The 13,556-nt window shown below is 46.3% G+C and overlaps 1 protein-coding gene across 1 annotated transcript; it reads left to right on the forward strand.

The window, feature by feature from the left end:
* The first annotated feature begins 84 nt into the window (after positions 1 to 84).
* CHMP7 (charged multivesicular body protein 7) lies at positions 85 to 13,325 on the forward strand. Its single transcript, XM_055300543.1, has 10 exons — positions 85 to 446; positions 2,409 to 2,580; positions 8,535 to 8,720; positions 8,858 to 8,991; positions 9,889 to 9,937; positions 10,184 to 10,303; positions 10,591 to 10,689; positions 10,915 to 10,975; positions 11,451 to 11,630; positions 11,860 to 13,325. Exons 1-10 carry the CDS (start codon positions 148 to 150, stop codon positions 11,910 to 11,912), a joined length of 1,353 nt encoding a protein of 450 aa, XP_055156518.1. The 5' UTR covers positions 85 to 147; the 3' UTR covers positions 11,913 to 13,325.
* Positions 13,326 to 13,556: the final 231 nt, after the last annotated feature.

Below are 13,556 nucleotides of genomic sequence, written 5' to 3' on the forward strand. Positions count from 1 at the left end.
GCGCGGGACTTATTTCGCGCTGGGGGTGGCGATGACGTAATGACAGAGGAGGAGGCGGTCAAGGAACGGAAGCCGGGAGGGAACTAGGGCGGAAGGGGGGACCAGGGCCGGGGTTGTGTTCGGAGCCTTGGCGGGGCTGGGGTTCCGATGTGGTCCCCGGAGCGGGAGGCCGAGGCCCCGGCCGGGGGAGACTCGGCGGGCCTACTGCCCCCCGAGTGGGAGGAGGACGAGGAACGCATGTCTTTCCTGTTCTCCGCCTTCAAAAGGAGTCGCGAGGTGAACAGCACCGACTGGGACAGCAAGATGGGCTTCTGGGCACCGTTGGTGCTGAGCCACAGCCGCCGCCAGGGGGTGGTGCGCCTGCGTCTGCGGGACTTGCAGGAGGCCTTCCAGCGCAAGGGCAGTGTCCCGCTGGGGCTGGCCACCGTGCTGCAGGACCTACTACGGTGAGGGCGGGCCGGCCGGGGGCCGGGGGCCGGGGGGCGGGGGAGGCCCCCGGAGGGGACCGCGCCCAGCCCCGGGTCTGGCCCGCAGGAGCGCATCTGTGTGTGCTCGGCAGGCAGAGGAGGACAAGGAGGAGGCTGGGTTAGGGGTGTGGAGGGGGCAGGAGACGGGGCATCGGGCAAATTATGGGGCCGCAATAGGCCGATGAATTCCATTGAGACGGTCGGAGGAGAAACCCGCCTGGCACAGGTGACAATGACTTGCCTTGCCTGCAATCCCGTTGTGTAGTTGTTTCGAAGGGCTTCCAAATTTGAATTACCCTGGAACGGCAGATCTGTGACATAGGATTTATTGAACTGAGGGAGGTCAGAACTAAGAAGAGAGCAGTCGTGGGGAAGAGGCCCGTGGGGATCTTGCCAACAGCCCCGGGGTCATGTGTCTGGTTTGGCTTGTCCTTGGCACAGGCTGTTTGAAGCAGAGGACGTGAAGCAGGTTAGGGGCTTTACTGGATACCTTGGTGCTCTGGAAAGGTTCTGTAGGTGTTACCTGTGCCCCGTGTGCAGGGTTTTGGAGGCACCTGAGGCCACAGCATGGATATCTAAGAGATGTACCGCACTTAATAGAATGCGAATACTTTGCATGCACCATTCACTTGACCTCAGCAATCCTGTGGGCGAGATGATAGAATTATCCTCAGCAGACAGAAGGAGGGACCGAGACAGAGAGAAGCAACTTACTCGAGGTCACACAGCGAGTGAGAGGTAATGCCAGGACAGGACCCCAGTCTCCTGATTCTAAATCGTTTGCACATCACATTGTACACAGACTGAGAGCGGCCTAGCTGGCATACTGCCTCCTTCAGTGAAGGAAGAAAGTCAACTTTGATACGTTGCTTGGAGTTTGCTGCTCGTCCTGATTAAGAGGCCGCCTTTCTCCCCAGTACCTTTGCATTGGCTGACATTGATGGGACAACCCATTTCTGAAACTTATTGTTTCTGAGAAAGCGTACTGTGCCAAGTTTTAGTTCCTGCCTGAGGTGGGGTACAGAGGAAACCATAGTTCAAGTCGAGGAGGAACAAGAACAGTCTGGGCTTCCTATTGCAGTAGGACCGTTCTCTACCTCTTCCAATCCAGAGACCTTTAAGACCTTGGTTTCTTCTGTCCTGACTGCTGGCACTCTACTGATGCTTCCTGGTGCTTGATGGGGTCTGGCACCCAGAGAATTTTTCAGGGAGATAATCCTCCATGGAAGCAGCATAGGCTAGTAGTTAACAGCTTTGCTTGAGGGCCAAATGGTCTGGACTCAAATCCCGGCTCTGCCACTTGCTACGTAATGTGCCCCTCTTTAACTTCAGTTTGACCAAGTATACAATGATGATGGTGAGAATTGTAGTTAGGTTTGTTGTGAGGATTTGAAAACACATTCCTAACGTAGCCCTTAGCAGAGGGAGTGGTTCGTGATAAGCATTCAGTAAATAGAGCTGCTTATTACCAGTACCGTAAAGTACTTATGTCCTATCTCCACCCTAGCTCAGGAATAGCAGGAAACCTTTTCTCTGAACATCTTTGTATATTTCTTTAGGTCTTGCATTAACAGTAACCCATTTTTTGTGATTCTCATTTTATCACATTGAGCTTCATTCGTTAAAAGAAGTCTCAAAGTAGGCTCTGCAGCCTTGTGGAGAGCTCGCATTTTGGAGCCAAGTTATAATTTAGATTTGGCCCCTCTCGCCTCATTCCCTCAATTTTCTCAGTAACTAAAATGCCAACAACATCCATCTCACAGAATGAGGCTTTCAGCTGGAGCTGAAACACTGCTGCTCATAATAGCTGGCACAGAGTAGGTACCTAATAAATGGTGTTTATGGTGATGATGATCAAATTTGTCTCTGGGGGAGAAGGTGGGGACTGGAATGGGACATTGCACTAAGCCACCGTATGCCCTTTTCTTTCTTTGCCTGCAGTCGAGGGGAGCTGCAGCGGGAGTCAGACTTCATGGCCAGTGTAGACAGCAGCTGGATCTCCTGGGGGGTTGGAGTTTTCCTGCTGAAGCCCCTCAAGTGGACTCTTTCCAACATGCTGGGGGATAATAAAGTTCCTGCTGAGGAGGTGCTGGTAGCCGTGGAGCTGCTTAAGGTGGGTGCTCAGAAGGGAGAGGTGTGGATGTCATCCATGGCAATGACAGGATCCTCCACACTCCTATGTGTGTCCTTAGAAAAAGAACATCTTTTTACACAGTGACAGTTGATAGGTGGGTTTATCTGACCTTTTGTAGCATTATTTAGTTGTTAGTTGCCCTCTACATTTCAAAGTGTTCCTCTGTCTAGGAACTGTCTGTTACATATAGTTGATTGCTTTCTGTATTTGTAGAAATGAGTTATAAGCTAAAGTTAAGAAAACTAAAAAAATAAAAAAGAAAACTCTTTGCCTTCTGTAGTTTACTGGTAAGGATTTCCCAGGATTTCTGAGGACCCTGTGACTTCAGCTTTGCCTTCCTTTAAATCAGCAAAACAGGTTCAGATTTCCCCCTCTGTGACTGTGATCCTTCCCTTCCCAGCTTACTGATGGTCTTAGTTCCACTGAAGAGGCCACCAGGCCCTTGGTCCCTCCATGCTCTCCTGGTCGGTCAGCTTCCTCCAGTCTGGCTTTCCCCACCCAGCTTAGAGCATGCACGCAACTTCTTCGCAGCTCTCTTGGGCCACTCGAGACACCAGCACATCCACTGCCCTAGGCCAACCCCACAGTCTGCCATCCCTGTAGAGAAAACCACCCTGTCACCAAGACCAGGGTCCCTTTCACAGAGGAGAGCCCCCACAGCCATCCCTCAGCCCAGTTTTTTGCCCTTTCCCAGCCCCCTCACACTTGCCTTTCGCATGTCACCCCAAGACTCTGCTGACATTTCACTGAGAAGATGGAATCTCCTAAGCCAGGCCTTCAGTTTTCTGTCCTTCTACATCCAGTTGAACATCTTCTGAGCCTTAATTTCTCCCCAGGCTCAGAGGATGAAGCCTCCATGTGCTCTTGAGTCTGTCTCTACCCTGCTATTCTCCTCGTCCCATCAATTAGCTTCTTGATCTGTATATTCTATCTCCCTCTCTTGGTGCTTTCCTTCCTCAGCCTCTAAACCCACTCAAGTTTTTCCCATCACAGCATGACTCCTTTGTGGGACCCAGCCACTGTCTCATTAGTGCTCTGTTTCTCTCCTTCTTGACCAAGCTTTATCTCCACCACTTCTTCACCTTTCACACACTCTTTAACCCAGCACACACTCGCTTCAGCCCCACACTCCACTAAAACTGCTCTGTGTGTACGTGTTTATAGAATTGACTGAACACCTGGTAGCAAAAGTATACCGTAGACAGTACTTATTTTTGAAACTCACAGACCAAGCCCAACCCCAGGACCTTTGCACAGTCCCAGAGGCTTCACACAGTTAGAGCCAGCTCAGCATCTTTATTCCTTACTCCAAAAGAAACTCCAGTTTCTCTTCACCTTGACAGACCCCAACCCTCTCAACCCTCAGCTTGAGGTGGAGGTCTCCAAAATCTACCACCTCTCCTTGCAGACCCTCAAAGTTTGAGTGAACAGCATGCATTTGCTTCAAGGGAAGGGCTCTTTCCCTTTCCCTATCCACATGGGTATCTTCCCACGCAGCGCCCTGAGCTCCAGGACTTAGCCAAGGCCATCCAAAAACTACAGGATGGTTTACATGGTTCTGTGCCAAACCCATCCTTCTTTGCAGTCTCTTAGCTCAGGTATTTTCCAACCTGGAGCAAAGGGAGGTAGACTCCTTTATCCCGACAGATGTGGTTTTGGATTCATAGTCTTTTGAGAGCAATGGCAGAGATGGGGGTGGGAGTGGAATTAATAACATAGATCTTCCAAGAACCAACAGTAGTTTTTAACCACAGTGTAGTTTAATCTTATTTAAGTAGAAAAATAAATCTCACTCTGCAGCACCTTGGTACTGTTAAATCTATACCCAGTTTACATCACTAAACAGAGCTCCCAACACTTAAGCTCATCCCATGACATTTGCTTTCAAATATATGGTGACTGCACTGTGTTCTCCTGGAATGGAACTTTGTTTCTCTGTGTAAAACTGAAAAGTCTTACATGGATATTTTTTAAAACAAAACCTACTTCTGAGGTAAATTGATTTTCCCAAGTCTAGACACTGAAAGCCAGTAACTTTTTATTTTATTGAAAAAATACAAAAAAAGTAAAAATTGGCCATACATCTTGCTATTTGAAATAATTATACAAAGAAATGAACATTTCCTTTCTATTCATCCCATTTCCATCTCTTTGGGTGCATTTCTCTCTGCTCAGGTGTGTGCACACACGTATGCTTGTGTGTTCACATGTTTTCTTACTGGTGTTGTGCGACACCATTGTATTACTTTCTGTTTTATTTTGTTGTTAGCACTTAATGCTTCCTGAAAATATTATTTACTTGTTTACTTACTTGTAATCTGTCTCTCCTACCAGAAGGGAGAAGTTCCATTGGCACCAGGGCTCTGGGAACAGTGCCTGCTATATAATAGAGTCAATAAACATTTGTTGAATAAATACATGAATATACACATGCATACAAAAATATGCATGCACACACATTCCAATTTCCAATTGGAAAAATTCCAATTTTTCCAGAAATTGAATCTTATTTTATTTATTGGTCTGCAACCTGCCTTTTTTTCTTTACACTTTAATATGTGATGAGCATCTTTTCAGGTCCCTACATAACGTAGATCTATTTCATTCTTTCAGATGGCTACATAATAATCTATAGATATGCCACAATTTAAGCAACAGTTACCACCCAGTTGGACATTTAAGTCATTCCAAATCTCTCTTGTTACAAAAAAATACTTCTTTGACAGCCTTGTGTATTTATCTTATGCACTTGTATTTCTATTTTTATGGAGTAGATTTCTAGAAATGTATCTGTACAGAAATTGCCAAATTACTTTTTAAAAGTTTGTACTAATTTACACTTTCATTAAAGTGTTCAGGATCCCATCCTTGCTAGCCCTGGATAACATGAGTCTTTTAAACTTGCAAATATGACAAACAAAAAATAATGCTTCCTATTTGGGGTTTGAGCAACTTTTCCACTATCTGCTGGCCATTTACAGATCCTCTTCTTTGCATTGCCTATTTATATATTTTGCTTGTTTTTGTATTGGATTATTTGTTCTTTATAATTATGAGGGTTTTTTTGTATGTATTAGGGGTAGATATATATAATATATTTTTAGTGTTAGGGATATAAATATTGTGTTCTGGTCTCTTTTGCTCTTCATTTTTATTTATGATATCTTTTACCATATAGAAGTTCCCATGTTTCTATAGTCATATCTCTAACATTTTTCTTTATGGCTACTGAATTTCCGGTCTTACTTACAAAAGCATCCTCAACTTCAAAGTTAATTCAATTTTTAAAATGTTTTCTCAGAGGTGCCTCTGATGTTGACTCAAGTCATCATCTCAGAGTCATGACATCCAGCCCTGTGTCAGGCTCTGCACGCAGTGGGGAATCTGCTTGAGATTCTCTCTTTCCCTCTGCCTCTCCCCCCACTTTCTCTTTTTTATCCCTCAAATAAATAAATAAAATCTTTTTTTAAAAACATGTTAACAAATATTTTCTCAATTTAGATTTCAGTAACTTGGCATTTTTTTTTGTATATCTGGTAAGGAAAAAAAAATTTTTTTCCAAACAGATAGCCAGATGTCTTAACATCATTTTTTTTTAAGATTTATTTATTTATTTGAGAGAGAGAGAGCATGCACGAGTAGCTGGAGGGGCAGAGGGAGAGAAGCTCAGACAGATTGCTTGCTGAGCACAGAGCCTGATGTGCTGGACCTCAGAATCCTGAGATCATGACCTGAGCAGAAATCAAGAATCGGACACTCAACCGACTGAGCCACCAAAGTGCCCCAACATCATTTGTTAATGTTGTTCACCATTCATCTGTTGGTGTGGACACCACACTATTCTTACTACAGTAGCTTTATAGTAAGTATTATTATCTGACAAGGCAGGTAAATCAAATGAAAACTTTAGTCTCTATCTTATTAGGTTCTTCTGCTGCTTTTGACACTGTTAAATACTCACTTATTAAAATTTTCCATTTCTTTAATTTTGTTGTTATAACACTCTGGATTCTTCTTGGCTCTCCCTAAATGATGCTCTGGATTTCTTTTGTGAGTTCCTTCGTCTCTTAGACATTGGTCTTCCTTCAGTTTATTACTTTGTTCTCTTAATTTCCTTGGGTATCTCATTTACACTTGGGATTTGAATTACCTTATATATGTTTAAGGATTTTCAGAGTTATATAAACTGCCCTGGTGTCTCCTTTGAGCATCAGATTTGGATATCCAGTTATCTGCTGTATGGATCTTCTTGGATGTAGTTAGGCATCCCAGACAACATGTACAAAATGGTATGTTTTGTCTTTCCTATAGAATACGCTTTTCCTTCTGTGTTCTTGCTATTAATTAATATAGCATCACATCCTCCTGGTCACTCAAGCCAGAACCCAAGATCATCCTGGACTCCTCTTTCTCCTTCAACCCTATGCCCAGTTACTATGGACTGCCTGTTTTATCTTCTGAATTTTTCTTGAACCCATCCCTTCTCTGTCCCTCTTACCACTACCCTGTTCAGTTGCTCTTAGTCTCTTGCATAAATGGTCTCTGTTCCTCTAAGCCTAGCTCCTACAATCCATCCTTCCCCTCTTGTCAGCTAGATCTCTGTTAATCCAGACTTGTCATTTCCCTTCCACAACTACCCACCATCTGCAGAGAAAGGACAGCAAAGAAGATATTGTAGCTTATATAAGAGAGAAGTGCTGGACACCTGGGTGGCTCAGTGGTTGAGCGTCTGCCTTTGGCTTTGTTTGTGATCTTGGGGTCCTGTGGGGAGCCTGCTTCTCCCTCTTCCTATGTCTCTGCCTCTCTGTGTCTCCCTCATGAAAAAATAAATAAAATATTTTTTAAAAAATAGAAGTGCTTCTGCTTACTCTCTCTCCTTCCTGTCTACATCCATAAACACCAAATTGATTCATACTCCATGCCGTTGCTCATGACCATCCATCTTCCTGAGATACCCTTCCCACCACTTTACCTAGGAACTTACCGTTTGTAATTCGGCTCAGCAACCATTTTCCCCCTAAGCAATCTCTGAACTCCTGGGTATTCCTTCCTTAGATTTTCATAGCATTCTGTGCATACCTTAATAAGTATTTCTTACTTATGGAAGACTAAGAGGGTAATTTCCATGTCGGAGGAACACAGTGGTATTGTTTCTTGAAACTTATATTTCTTAGGCTCCTCAAAAAAAAAAAAAACCTGTCTCACCTCATTGTCACACACTTCACTCTTGAGACTCTTTATAGATTCAGTGATGCTCTTGTTTGCATTATTTCCAGTTGGCATAAAAATGGAGAGACCTGGGACACCTGGGTGGCTCAGTGATTGAGTGTCTGCTTTGGCTCAGGGTGTGATCCTGGAGTCCCAGGGTCGAGTCCCACACTGGGCTCCCTGCATGGAGGCTGCTTCTCCCTCTGCCTGTGTCTCTGCCCCTTTCTCTGTGTCTGTCATGAATAAATAAATAAAATCTTTAAAAAAATAATGGAGAGACCAACATTGGAAGAGAATTTGGATATCATCTCCTCTACCTTCTTCAATTTGTGAGAGGGATGCTGAGGACCAGTGAGAGGACTGGTCTGGGGCCACATAAGCAGGGCTCAGCTCTCAGTCATGGCTATGCCACACCACCTCAGACTCCTCCTCCTTCCCTCAGTGCTGGGAGACACAGAAACATAAAGTCCCAAATGGATATGCAAGCACAGAGCTGGCTCCCAGTACATACCACGTACCTCATTTCATCTGCATACCTCAGACTTCCCTCCAAGGTTTAAAGAAACTGAAACTCTTTTTCCTTTTCCAAAGCTACTACTTTAGGGAAGGCAGGGCCAGTGCTCCCTGCTCTCGTCTTGCAGATCATGGTTTGGAGACACAGGGTCAGGGCTCACTGGGCGCCATGGGCGGTGGCCAGGCATGTAAGCACACTTGCCTTTCTGCAGGAGAAGGCTGAGGAGGTGTATCGTCTGTATCAGAACTCCCCTCTCTCCTCCCACCCCGTGGTGGCCCTGTCAGAGCTGAGCACCCTCTGTGTGGGCTCCTGTCCGGATGAGAGGACCTTCTACTTGGTGTTGCTGCAGCTGCAGAAAGAGAAGAGAGTCACAGTCCTCGAGCAGAATGGGGAAAAGGTACGGAAGTCGAACTGTTCATGCACTGACTCACCAATGGCTTATTAAGTACATACTGACATGCCCGCCAGCATTCCCGCCTGGGGATTTCTCAGTATTTGTGGTAGGGGCCCCAGTAATTTGTCCCTGTCCCTCAGATTGTGAAGTTTGCCCGAGGGCCACATGCCAAGGTCTCTCCTGTCAACGACGTAGATGTTGGGGTATACCAGCTGATGCAGAGTGAACAGCTGCTCTCGCGCAAAGTGGAGTCCTTATCCCAGGAAGCAGAGAGGTAACTACCCCTGAGCTGAGCACCCTCCCACCCCCACCCTGGCTGGCCCTCAGAGCCAGCAAAGCATTAGTGTCTTTAAAAAAAAAAAAAAAAATTTTTTTTTTTGTTTTACTAATTACAAAGTACTAACTGCTCAGTGCAGCAATCATGCAAAACACAGACTATCACAAAGGAGAAAAAATGAATTTTAATTCTTCCCCCCAAGATTACATCTGTTAGCATTATGTTTATGCTCTTCCATGCCAGTATCCTTTTAACCAGTGTTTGTCGCACCAGACCTTGTCTTAGGGACTTAGGAATTACAGTAGTGAACAAGGCTAGTCTCTGCCTTCCAGGATCTTTCTGAGGGGTTCCTGCTTTTCTGCCTAGATGGGGAAGGCAGCCCTGCTAAAGGCACATGGACACTTCTCTAAAACATTGCTATGTAGACATTGAATTAAAATGCTCACTTCTAAAAATAATAATAATAATAATAATAATAATAATAATAATGCTCACTCCTTCTTCCAGTGGGAGAAACCCAATATTGTGGGAAAGCCAGGGAATATGTCCAAGGTCATTGTCAGTGTTAAGAATTGATCCCTTATCTCCTGGCTCCCAAAATGGGAATCTGTTGTTAAGGTGCCCTGTTAGCACGTTCTCCTTCCCTGGGGGCTGAAACAGCTTATCCTTAGTGGGTTTGCCTTTCTCGCATGCCTATGTTCAAGCTCATGTCTCAGCCTGCTGCGGGAGTTTGCCAATGGGCTCTTGGGTATCGTTCTTCTGGCCATTGGGTGGAATCAATTTGATTTTCAGATTGGAAAGCACCTTAATTGAGTGGGATGCTTGGGGACTATTCAAGACACTGCCACCCCCATCCTATACCATAGTCATCTCAATCTGTCCCGTGTTTCATAGGTGTAAAGAAGAAGCCCGCCGGGCATGCCGAGCAGGAAAGAAGCAACTGGTGAGTTTTCTTGTTTCCTCCCCAGTTGTGTACCTGTGCCTTGGGCTGGCAGTGTGTGGTGGGTGTCCCAGCAGTTCTGAGAGGACCGTGGGGCAGGAGGGGAAGAATCTGCAGATGGTCTAGGTACCACAACTTGTTTTACAAATGAGAGAAGAGGAGGTCTGAGATGGTCTTATCATCTGAGAAAGCCTTGCTTCCTCTTTGGCCTGCCTCGCTTACCCTAACCAAGTCTCCATGCCCCCCTAGGCACTGAGGTCTCTCAAGGCCAAGCAGCGGACAGAGAAGCGTATCGAGGCCCTGCATGCCAAGCTGGACACTGTTCAAGGCATCCTGGACCGGATCTATGCCTCCCAGACAGATCAGATGGTAGTCACCACCCCTCTGCTCCATCCAGTGTCTGGCTGGTCTCTTGAGCATACTCCTCGTTCCCTCCACCATTCCTGTGCTGTTTGGAGAAGGCCTGGGTTTTTTCAGGATATGGTTGGGATTGTGCTTCTCCAATTGGGAAGTTTTGGCCTTTGTGAACATGGGATGAATCAAGTGTGGGTGGCTAAAACAAACCAAACTAAAGAAACCACAAAGCTGTCATTTGGAGATGTAGGTATTTTGCCCAGTGTTCTTCATTCACAGTGATAACTTTGCTTTCTCTTTAGGTTTTCAATGCCTATCAGGCTGGGGTAGGAGCACTAAAACTCTCCATGAAGGATGTCACAGTAGAGAAGGCAGAGAGCCTTGTGGATCAGATCCAAGAGGTACAGGAAGGGCCCGGGAGGAACACCCACAGAAGGAGGTTCTGAGGGCAGGTGTGACTTTGCTGCCCTTCCTCTTTTCCCAAACTGGACTCTTTACCTTGTGGACTTGAGGAAGATTTTCTCAGATGGGGCCACGTTACTTTGTAACCCTGAACACGGAGCCTGAAACACTAAGACCCCTAGGGAGGCCACTCTGCATTCAAGGCCTGTGCTTTTCTCTTACAGCTGTGTGACACCCAGGATGAAGTTTCTCAGACTCTGGCTGGTGGGGTGACCAATGGCTTAGGTAAGTTGACAAGGCAGTTCTTTTCTTCTTGCTTTCTAAGAGGCCTTCACTTCCTTGTGCTGGGATGGGTTGGGTCATAGATCTACTTTTCCTGGTGCAGTCAGGGCTCTCCTCGCTGGGGCTCACCCGCAGCAGCAGTTAGAAGGAACTGTCATTTCCCCATTGGTAGACGGTACTGTTACTCTCTGGGCCACAGGGATCTTAACTCACTAGAGTTCCGACTGGAAGATCCTCCTTCGAGGGCAGAGGGAAGCAGGGTCAGTTCTGTGGTGTTAGTAAAATATATCCCCTTGATGACTTAGCTCTGAGTGGGAAAAGAGTATTTGCTTGGAGGTGCCCTCTGCCTCCAGACTTACATGATCCTTCTGACCTACAAGAAGGCCTGGACATCTTTTGTAAAGCTGAGCTGAGTTTTGCCATCCTCAGTCCTTGCTCCCTAGACTTTATGTGTCCTCAAGTCCTCTTTTCTTTCCAGATTTTGACAGTGAGGAACTAGAGAAAGAATTGGACATCCTTCTTCAGGATACCACCAAAGAACCTTTGGATCTGCCTGACAACCCCCCTGAGACATTTTATACCAACAGTGTGCCTAACCCTAGGATCTCGGACGCTGAACTTGAAGCTGAACTTGAGAAACTGTCCTTATCAGAGGGAGGTATGGAGCTGTATTCTCAGGGTTGCTGGTGGGCCTGGGGCCCTCTAGGCGATAGTAGCCAGGCACAGGGGTGGTGAGTCCCAGCCTCGTTACTCAATTTGCCAGGTACCAAACCCCATGAGGGAATTACGAGCTCATTATTTATATTAAGATTCAATCCCATAAACACTGGGATGCTTTCATCCTAAAGGCTGCCCGGTGTAGAATTCAGTCTTTCTTCTCATTACAGGTTTGGTCCCAAGCAGTAAATCTCCAAAAAGGCAATTGGAACCAACTCTCTAAAGCCATTCTAGGACCCTCAAGTGAAGGACCCTCGTATAAAAGAGAGACCAAGCTTGTGTGTGTGTACATAGTTATTTAAATGAGAAACTCTCAGAATTTGTTGGGAAGAGGAGGAAGGAGAACTACTCTGATTTATCTGGATGCTACCACTTACTACAGGACAGATGTAATTTCTGGAAGCGTGCTCGCGAGGCGTGCTCCCAGCTGGTGTCATGGACCTGCCTTCTCATCTTTCTAGTGCCACAATTTATACAGTTCTGTGTGTGACCTGTCGTCTCTCATAGCCTGCAGTTCTTGCCATTGGCTCCGTTAGGTTTGTCTTCACCCGCCAGCTTCGTTCCAGCCAATGAAGGCGAAAGAGTTGCAGCTTTGCCAAATCAAAGTCAATCCCTTCTCCCCACCCACCCCACTGTTGTTTCCAGGACTTTATTCTGTCCGTAAGGTCAGGTAAACAACTTGTTCCAGGCCTGCTCTGTTTTCATTGGTAATGAGAGGAAGCAAAATCAAACAGCTGCCACTTTATGAAGAAACATACAGTGTGAAAGGTTGTTCTATGGGGTCACTGGCCAAATTTTCCAAGTGTTCAGAGAAAGAGGTCACCCCTGAGTGTCAGAGCCACGACAACTGGTGAGGGGGCTTGTGTAGTTGGGGGATGCTACTGCCTCTTCCATCTTACGCAGAAGATCTGCGGACTGGAGAGTTATTTTTAGTCTTTTGAACTTGAGGGGAGAAGCCCAGGTGACTACAGGGCCCCAGGTGTCCAAACTCCATATATTTTTTTAATGAGGCAGAATTTTTGCCTTGCCCCCGTCCTGGAGTAACTTAAGTATAACTTAAATATGTGTATCAGAACAAGCCACACAACCACACAACCTCCCCTTCTTGAGCCTGGCACATGACAACAGATTCGTGGTTTGAACTTCAGAAGCATTTCACTTTGTAGCCCATTGCTCAGGGCAGGGGATCTCAGCCAGGATGTGCAATAGAAGCAGAAGACTGTGGCCTTCCGCCATGTGTGCTGTGTGATCCCCCGGTCCTGCGCTACACCTGTCCTGCCTCCTGAAGTCCTGTCTTCCTCCTTGCTTTGATGGACTGGGGAGGATGGTACGGGGTGGGGCAAACAGGAGGGTGTGAATGTTCTGGCAACAGGGAGAAGCAAGGAGGACAGCCACACTGCCACTCTGCTGCCACACTACAAGTATTTCTGCCTGGAGCCCTTTGCCCTGTCCCTCCTCCTCCTCCGGGAGGTGCTGTAGAGCCGAGGGAAAGAATTTGCTCCAGGCCAGGAGCATGAATTACTACTGTTCAATTTCTCTCCTACTTGACCTTGGTAAACTGAAATGTTGGGGGTGAAGAGAAACAATCACTATTTTTTCTTTTTTATCTGGTAAATAATTAAAAGAAAAAACCCGAGTGCTTGTCCTTGTCTCTTCTTAGGTTGTATAAAGTTTCTTGTGCCATCATGCCTCCCTGCCTGCACCTGCAGCGTAGACACCCTCCGGGTCTTTGGCTGAAGGCCACAGGAGAAGGGAGTAGCTGTGGAGTGTGAGGGCTGAGCTGGGCCGCAACGTCTGCTTGCTCTCACACTGACCCAGTTGCTGTTCTGGGAGAGGAGGCATTCTTTGAAAGGCCTCAGTTCACAGA

The sequence above is a fragment of the Nyctereutes procyonoides genome, unplaced genomic scaffold (assembly GCF_905146905.1).
Source record: "Nyctereutes procyonoides isolate TBG_1078 unplaced genomic scaffold, NYPRO_anot_genome, whole genome shotgun sequence".
Lineage (NCBI taxonomy): Eukaryota > Metazoa > Chordata > Mammalia > Carnivora > Canidae > Nyctereutes > Nyctereutes procyonoides.